At 38.6% G+C, this 10,371-nt stretch overlaps 1 protein-coding gene across 1 annotated transcript; it reads right to left on the bottom strand.

The window, feature by feature from the left end:
* Positions 1–672: 672 nt before the first annotated feature.
* Positions 673–3,895, bottom strand: ptges (prostaglandin E synthase). The gene is made up of 3 exons (XM_083929446.1): positions 3,720–3,895; positions 3,529–3,611; positions 673–1,769 (listed from the first exon to the last, which is right to left on the bottom strand). The coding sequence occupies exons 1-3, from the start codon at positions 3,834–3,836 to the stop codon at positions 1,520–1,522; spliced, it is 450 nt and encodes a 149-aa protein (XP_083785572.1). The 5' UTR covers positions 3,837–3,895; the 3' UTR covers positions 673–1,519.
* Positions 3,896–10,371: the final 6,476 nt, after the last annotated feature.

The raw sequence follows: 10,371 nt of genomic DNA, 5'->3' as shown, positions 1-10,371 counted from the left end.
ATCATATGTATGCCTACTGCTTATTCACTCAAAGCAAAGGATTAGGCTTTTGCCCTCCTCCCAAGTTCTCACGGTTTGTTATTTTTCTTTAGTCTGGAATAAAAACTCCATAATCATGAACCATGAAAGCTCTATAATTTCAAGTTTAGTCATCACTGGAAATGGGATTACTGGGAATACGCCATCTCATGGCTGGGAAATTATCGCTTGGAGCCAAAAGCGTCACACAGAAAAAAACAAAGACTGTAAAATAACAAAACAGAAAACTTCTCTCATAGTGTAACAGGTGATCTGAGCAGGTTGACATGCAGACCACACATGCTGTAATCATGTTCCGAGCATAACTGGGCACTTTGCACTACCTATATGGCTTCCCAGCACCCTCCAGGCCCCTCAGGATACAACAGTGAACACAGCACAGCCAAAAGTCTTACATAATAAGCGGAGGAATGCTGGAGCTCTGCCGCGGACTTCTGGATCATCTCACATTCTAGCACAAACACACAGAGAAAGCGGGGCCCGGTCCCCTTAACCACAGAACACACTGAACGCCCAGGCGAGGTCAACACAATGAACCATAACTACTAAAAAAACAATTCAATTACCGAATAAACACAGACTTGGTTTCATGTGTCCATTGTTTTATTGCTTACAAAAATGCATACAGGGGTTCAGAAGCATCACAGTATTCGTTAAATTGAACAATAAATTATTATTATTATTATTATTATTATTACCATACATTAAAAATAGAATCGCCTCTTAATAGGTTTTCACAGATAAAATCCTTTCACCATTTTCGTTCTCTGCAGGTTGTTGTGAGATTTATGTTCAGTCCAAACTCAGGAATTTCTTTCTCCTTCCTTAAAACAGACAATTTTCGCTCACACAGTAAAAGCATCAAACTGTATTTCACTGAGTGGTGTTAACTCTTACAACACATCATAAGTCATCAGGTCAGGATCCATTATGCTTTCGCTGAACATAGTACGCAGACAAATGTTAACACAGGAAACAGCTGAAACCACGGATACTACAGTGGTCGGTGTTGTGTGTAAACATTAAAGGGGGGAGGGATGAACGTACAGGTCAGCGCTGGAAAACACTCCAGGGTAGCTAAAACACAAATATCTACAACCGTTGTTTGGGAGTTTTAGATTCCATCAGGTCATTTCAACAAAACCTGGTTAAAAAGAAAAAAAGGAACAACCTTCATATGCATTTTAAATAGTACAGTACAAGATGTCAACTTCAAAAAAACTTTTAAGACATTATCACATTTCAGACTTGTAAATAAAACAATAAAGAATACGGACAAGTCTCACAAAGCCCAGCTGTGGTGTAATCTCACACCTTACATTCCCTCGCACTCTCACTGACATTCTTGTCTTTTATGATTTCCCTCCCGGGAGGCCTCTCTCCGGTATCCTCCTCCTGTTTTCCTACACAGGTCACAAGTCGTAACTGCCGTCTTTCCAGCCAGAACAGCACTATAGTTGAGTCCCTTGTTTTTGGGCATTCAGGCGTACGCTGCGACTGCAGTTAGGATCTGCAGGGCCATAGAGACACAAGGTATCTGTGCAGCGGTGTAGGCAAGAGAGCGGGTCGGGGCTGGCAGGGCGAACAGGTAGGCGATGCTGTGCAGAACACGAGCCATGAAGAAGACCAGGAAGTGAAGGCGGGCCACAGCCAGTGAGGGTCCAGTCATGGAGTAGATGGCACCCAGGAAGAGGAAGGGGAAGATGTTCTCCATGTCGTTATTATGAGCTCTACAGGAGAGAAAAGGCAGTTTTAGCCACACATGTTTACAGTATGCTCTCTCTCTCTCACACATCTGTTTGCAATATCCTGTAATGTCGTGATTCACCTGTGACGCAGTGAAGTGAGGACATAGTATAAAGTATTCTTCACTAATGTACTTCAGTGAATCTGGATTATGTGGTTGTTTCTTCTGCAATTTCCCCGGAAATTGTTCATCTTGAGGTGGGGGGGATCCCTGCTCAACTAACATTGTGGTTTCTGTAATTTCTCACTAAGTCCCGAATGGACAAGACCTGCTTTCCTCACTTGCATCACACAGTGAATAGAATAGAATATACTTTCATGGACTCTCTCTCTGTCTCTAACTTTCTCCTTTTCTGCAGCCCAGTCAGATTTCTCATCAGCCACATTATTTTCCCACTTCCTCTCCACCCACTTGGATCAACTTTAACATTATTCTAGGTAACCTGCCCTGTGGACAGTTCTCGCAATAACAGGACATAAAAAAAGATGATAGGCTTGCAGAAACACATCATGTTGTAGCAACGTGCAATCAGAAATAATAATAACCAAGCCAGATTTTTTTGAAATAATGGGCCTATTAGGATTTGTCTGGAACTGTCTACGCATAGTTTGAGGTGTTAACATACAGGAGAAAAAATATTGTTAGAAAAGCATGTGCTTGTCTTTACTGCTGTCACGGATCATTTTCTGACAAGTTAAAACAAAGCAGTGACTTTACTACAGGCTGCCAGCTCCAGCTGAAAATCACATGATCTCACTGAAGAGTTGCCTCTAAATGGAAAAATCCCAATGGAAAAAAGTTTACTGCAAAATCCAAATGTTCTATTGTGTCTATTAGACCTGTTAACCTAACATAACCTACATTAACGAACAGATGCAAGTACTGTACTTAAGTTCAAATTGGAGGTACTTTACATTTGTTTTGTACTTCTTCAAACTTCAGCCGCAGATCGGCTTTTTACTTACTTAGTTATAGTTACTTTAAATATTTGGATTTTGGGTATGGTTAGTGTATAACATACATGCATATTAAAGAGGAACTCACAAACAGCATATAAAATACTTAAAATAAGTAACTAACAGTTAAGTACTGCACTTAAGTACAAATTGGAGGTGCTTGTACTTTTCTTGGGTATTTTCATTTATGGTACATCTACTCAACTACATTTCAGAGCAAACATTGTACTTTCTACTCCACGACAGTTATTTGATAACTTTAGTTACTTTGTGGATTTAGATTAATCATACAAAATATAATGAATAAATACAATTATGAAGGGGTACTATAGATTAAGATAATTCATTTCCCTAGCTGCAACACTGAAGTGATGTTCTTGATGATGAAGTGATTGATGAATCAAGGGCCATTCAGCATAATGAGTCATTTTACCTTTGGTACGCCTACTTTTAGTATGTTTTGACTTTTTTACTTTGACTTAAGTCAGATTTTGAATGCATGACTTGTATTTGTGATTGTGTGTGTTTGTGTTTGTATCTGAGTTGGCCTACTCCTTGCACCACTGGTAAGTAAACAAAAAAATCTACTTCAATGCATCAGTACACACACTAGTGTATGTGAGTACTTTACACTTTTAGGGATAGTTTGCTGACAAACTTTTACTTAAGTAACTTTTACTTATACGCCAAAATGAAGTAGAAACTGATCTGAAGCTAAATAAGTGGGCACATGTCTCCAAATGCACAGCATGTCGTGACAGTGTCAGACGTTCTGTTATCTCTTACCTCCGGCATCTTTCCACATATGGATCCTCTCTGTGATACTGTAAACCTCCGTGTCTCAGCGCGTCCTCGGGGTTGGCAAAAGCCTTTAAGAATGAAAAAAAAGTATTTGCATCAGTGAAAGTTTGCACGGGGCTGAAATGACGTTGTTTTTTCCGCTTTTGATCCTTCCTTTCTAATTCATAGCCACTCACCTTCTTGCGCAGCCTCACTTGTCCCGTTATTATCGCAATAATGTACATTTTCATCACCAGAAGCACACCGTAGAAAACAAAACAGGAGAAAACTTCATTTCTTATCATGAATGCCATCTTTTTTTGGAGGGTTTCAGTTATCCAAACTGAGCTGGGTTCAAGTGGAAGAAGAGCTCTGTGCGTGCGTAAAGCAGCTGGATAAAGTGAGAGTGAGGCCGGCGGGGGGAGCCTTTATGTACCGTCGCTGCTTCCTCCACCCACACACCCAAGTGATGATGTGCTGATGACAGGCAGACGGAAAGTTTCATTCATAATTCTGTGAATCCCAAAAAAAAAAGGTTCCCCGAGGCTATAGTTAAAAAGATCACAGGCAGTGGAAGAAGTAGATTACCATACTGTACTGTAGCCAATAAGTAGACTATTATGAATTAGAGTATTAAGAAGGGTGGTTTTTCTTAACAATATATCGTTAAAAAAATAATTAACAACAACACACAATTATAATAATATAATAGTATAATATAGCGTTAAAAAAACACACACACACAATTAGCATAAAACAAATTATTATTGTCTTTGTTGTAACAAAATCATTTTGTGTGTGTAGGCTACTTATTTGGGTGTTTTATCATATATATATATATATATATATATATATATATATATATATATATATATATATATAAATCAGTAAATTTACTTAAACCTGAGGTAGGCACTTTCTTTTTAACACTGCTGGGCAAATAAATACATAATAATCTTTTATCATTTTGTAATTCAAGGTTTCTAGACTTCTGTTCAACCCTTTTTCATTTTTATTTATATTTTATAACTTTATATGGAACATTGATTCATTCATTCATCTTCAACCGCTTGTCCCTGTCATAAATAAAGATAAATACAATGACAAACTCATAGTAGCTAGGAGATCTATTCTTGGCTCTGATTTCAGGTTGTAAAAAATCTATTCCATGACGGGAGATTTTGGCCAATCACAGGTCATTTCAGAGAGACAGAGCTTTCCCATTGGCTCAGGACAGTCGGGGAGGGAGAGCTGCTTTTGTGCTTTTCACCGGTGCAGACAGATGTCCGTCCTCCACAGAGCTGGGTCTGTCTGACGTTCCTGTCTGTTATAGGGAAGGTTTTCGTTGCCACCGTACTCTACGGGGGAATTGTTGGGTCTATGTAAATCATAAATAAGTCATAGAGTGTGGTCTATACCTACTCTGTAAAGTGTCCTGAGATAACTTTTGTTATGATTTGTCACTATAAATAAAATTGAATTGAATTACAACAATAAAAGTGTGTACAAACTATGCAGCTCTCTCTCTCTTCTTTAACGTGTGTGTTTGTGGCTGCAGAGAATGTGGAGTGTTGTCTGCCTTGGGGATGTTTTAATGGCTGATGTTAATTCTGTGTCAGGTTACTTCATTTATGAGGCTTAATAATGCTTGTTAAATCCTCCATGGTGTCCAAAGTTTGTATTAATTATGGGTCAGTTTTGTCTCTTTTCCAGTTGATTCTGGTGGTTGTGTGACTGATAACTTAATTTGTATGCTCTGACTGCAAAGTGTCTTTTACTTGAGCAAAATCTTCTAGAAGCCTACTCTTTCAATGCCTGTTGTTATGTAAACAACATTGTACTGCTGTAGGTGGTGCACGTGGAACCATACAGCCTATTGGTGGAACATAACAACAAAACTTTATCATATTAAAAACTCTTTCCTGTGTAAAATCATACACATTCAGCATCAGAATTATAGTGAAGTAGATGTAGAAAGTGACCTAATGCTGGAGTAAAACACTCACTTGTATTTTGAACCAATTTTAAATACTTTATTCCTTAAGAATATATCATTTTAGAAAATCAGACAGGTGTACAATCTGAAAAGTAACAAGTACATTTAGCTGCCAAACAAATGTAGCAGAGTTAAAAAAGTACAATATTTCCTTCTGAAATGTATTGGAGTTGAAGAATAAAGTAGCATAACATGGAAATACACTTGAGTACAAGTAGTCTACCCTCAACATTACAGTAGAGTAGCACTCACCACATGGGTCTCCTGGTAAAGACAGGGACATCAAGTGAAACATTAATTAGCCTGTGATTTGACTCAGAGTCGGACTGTTTGACTTTGTGAGCCAGCATGTCTTTGCTTTTGCGTCTTGTGGTGGTCATGCTCAGAGAAGGATTTTCTGTAAGACTGCTGGCAAAATATGGGTTTAGTGGTCGGTTGCAAAACAAGGAAAATTTCCATTAAGATTTTAGAATGAAGTGGCACCATGCTCTGGTGCTCTGGTTGCTCAACGCTGTACTCTGTCATCGTTTTACGTGGTACAGTATGATGAAAACATTTAATGAGTAACAGCAGTGGTGTAAAGTAACTAAGTAAATGAGGTATTTGTATTTTACTGTGTGTTTCTGTTTTATGTTACTCTATACTTCTACCCCACTACATTACAGAGAAGAGTGTACTTCTTAGTCCAAATTACACAGATTGCGATGTAGATTAAGATATTACATACAAAACATATAATCATGTATAATATGATGTAATACACCGGTCTTGGTACTGAACTTTGATACTTTTAGGCACCGACTGAATTGCCTCCAATTAATGAAAAATGCCTTGTCATTCAATACCAAATACTAGTAATGGAGTATTTTAATACCATGACGTAAAGGATCTGAGTACTTGTTCCACCACTGGATGACAGAATATCAGGGTAACAAAATATGCAACAATGATATTAAATAGCAATCTGATAAAGAGGAAAATATAAAAACAAACATCACACATCCTATTTCTCTTCAACTCCCATCATCATGTTTAATGCGAATACACCACACCTCCTGTGTATTTTATCCTGTTTATTTACATCCTGGTATCACACCAGTGTTAGCCATCGGTGCCCTGTGTCTGCCAGTCCAAGGTGAGAGAGCTGCCTGAGCTGCTGTCATCACAGCAGTCCTCAGCGTCAGAGAAGGAGGACATGTAGTGGAGGCCGGTCACTCTGTGGTAGCCTCCCTGGAGCATCTGTGGGTAGGTGGCGAGCTCCATGGCCCTGCGGCCGGCCCTGCTCACCCTCACAGTCCACATGTCAACCAGCTGGGAACACATGGCACAGCCCATTGTGTGTGTGTGTGTGTGTGTGTGTGTGTGTGTGTGTGTGTGTGTGTGTGTGTGTGTGTGTGTGTGTGTGTGTGTGTGTGTGTGTGTGTGTGTGTGTGTGTGTGTGTGTGTGTGTGTGTGTGTGTGTGTGTGTGTGTGTGTGTGTGTGTGTGTGTGTGTGTGTGTGTGTGTGTGTCAGGAGACAGATTATACAGTCACTCTACACACAGGCGTCAATATGCGTACTCATCCTCACTAATTCCCCTGCTTTTTAATATATTTTGCAGCTGAGAAATACATTATTTGTAATATGTTTACATAAACTTGGATCTAATATTTTGACCTAAATTTAACAATCCAGTGTATGTATATACTGTAAGTAGTTTCATACATTGTAAAAACATGACCACATATTTACTAACTAGTTCACAGCTGAATATAAGAACAAGGGGAGATATATGGTCGTTCTATTTTGTGAACATTGGCAGTATATTAACACGTTTATCAAAAAATATGCTGCATGTTTCTCTGGAATGTGTGTATCTGGGTTTTCTACTATAAAACAATTGCAAAGATCAGAAAATAAATAAATAGACAAGCATGGAAAGGGAAAAAAAGGAGTGCAGCTTCTGATGGAGTTGTCTCCTGGTTTCAGCAACCGAAAAAAACAACAACCAGTCTCACATTGAGCCCAGCCTGCAGGGCCCGACAAAGGTTACCTTGAGTTGAAAGTTCACAGTGTCGTATTATCTCAAGGTGTTCTCCATCTCCATGAGTAGCCAGACATGTACATGTAAATATTTACAGTGGCTGCAGAGCGAGGCTTCTTTCAGGATTTCTTTCTGGTGACTCGCTCCTCTGACGATACTGCGGCACTTTGATTTTTTTGCTCTATAGCCGAGTGCAGGATCACCACAGGGCCTGCTCATGCTTTGATAAATGAAGTGATTTCTGTGTCGTGTTAGTCCTCCTCTCTTCAGTTTTATGAGGCGTGGCTGTATTTGACAAAAAGAAATGGTTGGAGGTTAGTTAGCAACAGATCATTACAGACATTACACTGTCACTTTTCAAGACGAGCTAAAGGACGAAACGTTACCCCAAGCTGATGATAACAGTACAGATGTAAACAGAGAAAAATGCACAAAAGAAAGGAAAAGGATGAACATGTAATAATAAAACAAGTAAGATAGATATAAGACAACAACAGTAAAACATTAAAACATTTTAAAACATGAATACAATAAAAAAAAAGGAATGGTTATTAGAATAAATCATAACCACACATTTTAATGAAACAGCAGACTGAAGAGGTTACTTTGACTTTATCGTTCATCTTCTTTCAATGGCATCTTATCCTGATGGAACCATATATTGAGATATAATCATAGACAATTACGTCATCTAAATTGATAATAACATGCACATGCTAACTCAAAATTCTCAGTAAATCTGATGTGAAATATTTTGAGGGTTTATTTTGTAATACATTTCTTAATAAAATGAAAAAATACTCAATATTCACACAGGCCTATACAAAAATAGGCTTTGCTTTGTGGTTATTTCATGAAGACTTTATAATGAATTTCCAGAGAATATGTATAATATTTATATATCCTTATTGAGATGTGAAATTATCTATATCTGGAAAGAAGATTTTCAGGTCAGAGTAGAAAAACTATAAGCGGTCCCACTCAAAATGTTTGTCCCGCACTTTGAAACAACTAAAAAGCTTTGTGCTAGAATATAATCAAAAACTAAAAATAATTTTCAAAACAACAATAATGCAAGGACTTAAAAATAAGCACTGAGTCTAAGAGTCTTCAAGCAAACATCCAGGAGTGCTGTGAGCACAGCAGAAGAGGGGTAACGGGTGCATACTCTGAGGTAAAGTGGGGGAACCACTCAAGTGTTCATAATCTGTGATATTAAAAATGTATGTACAATAAGAATCCAGTTTCTGACAGCTGTAGCAACAAACAGAGATCACTTCCACTTTAGCAAAAAATACATCACACTTGTGCTTCCATGTGACAAACAACTATGTGTACTTTATACAATTAGTCAACATATTCAAAACAGTTACAGAACACCAAGAGAATCCATGCAGCTGATTGTATCCGTCCACACTGGGACAGATATTTCCATGCATAATTGGTCATTACTGCACTCCATTAATGCAGATCTCAACCTGCCCTCCTAAGTCTATCATCTGACCTTCATCATGCAAAGCTGGCTGGTGCACAGAGAGCAATTAGCAAGAGTGTAAATTACATTAATGATGAAGATGGATGGGTGGATGGAAGTGGTCTGCTCGCCACACCCATCCCATCCCGGTGAATGGGCACAACCCTCTCTGTCCTGGATATTGTGATCTGCTGACTCTATATGAAATGGCCTGTACAACGGCCGCAATGGGGTGCTTAATAATTCATCGGTGTCAAGAAATGCATCCCTCACATCGTACTAATAAGTGTCCCAGCCTCGATGACACACACGCAGTGTAGGAAACATGCCAGTGTTTTAGGGAATGTGATGGATGCTGCAGCTCCTCTAAGCCAGTTTTTGTTTTGTTTTTCTCTCTTACCTGAACAGTACGTCGGCTCTCCTGTCTTCAAGGATGCTCTCAGGACGTGCCTCCAATCCTCTCATCAGTCTGGTGTGTTTTTCCTCTCTGTCTGCCTCTGTCTGGACTGGATACAGCTCAGCATACGTGTGGGACTTGAGATGACATCACAGTTGCTCAGCTGAGAGTTGCTCCCTCTTTCTCAAATCAGAGCAGGTAAACCCTGTTACTCTCTTACGTTAAACGATATTTTCTCAGTAGACAACACAAGTTCCAAAAAGCAGTAAAGGAAGTGTATTGCCCTCCATCTTTACCTCTTTATCAAAGCTTTACTTTGGTGGTGTAGTAGGGATGAAACCCAAACGGATATAATGCAACGTCAGTGATAGTATCATATCACATGGATATACGGTAAGCAGTAAATCGCTGTTAATAATAAAAAATATTATTATATAAAGTATGCTTTGATTCATTGGTATTGGATTGCTACTCTGTATCGATACGCAAGCTCAGGTACCGGCATCTGTATTTAATTCAAGAAACTGAATTGAATATGAGTATCAGAAAGGAAAATCTCTTATTTATCTGGACTTTTTTTTTTATTTATGTATCTATTTCAAAGAAGTAGCATTGCACCATTTAAGAGTCACATCAAGTTGGAGGTTTGAGAAGACAGAGTTTTAAACGATTGGTTTAAGTCTTTGCAGCAGAGGATGAGATATCCTGTTATTTTCTATATTGCAATCAATCATACATGTTTCACAGGCTGAGAATAAACTAAACATTGCACATTAAGAACAAAAACACAAATCAAAGACAAGGCCATTTTAATCATTTAACCCGTCATGAGTTATTACATCAGTTATACAGACATTAAGACATCCTATTGAATTGAGGTCAACCTCTTAAGTCCCATTTTATCAGAGCATCACCATTATCATGACCACAACAGCCGTACACTGTAAAATGTAGTGAA

Source organism: Echiichthys vipera (genome assembly GCF_963691815.1).
Source record: "Echiichthys vipera genome assembly, chromosome: 16".
Classification (NCBI taxonomy): Eukaryota; Metazoa; Chordata; class Actinopteri; order Perciformes; family Trachinidae; genus Echiichthys; species Echiichthys vipera.
Note: the sequence above shows the minus strand (reverse complement) of the source record. Positions and strands in the feature narration are given on the sequence as shown.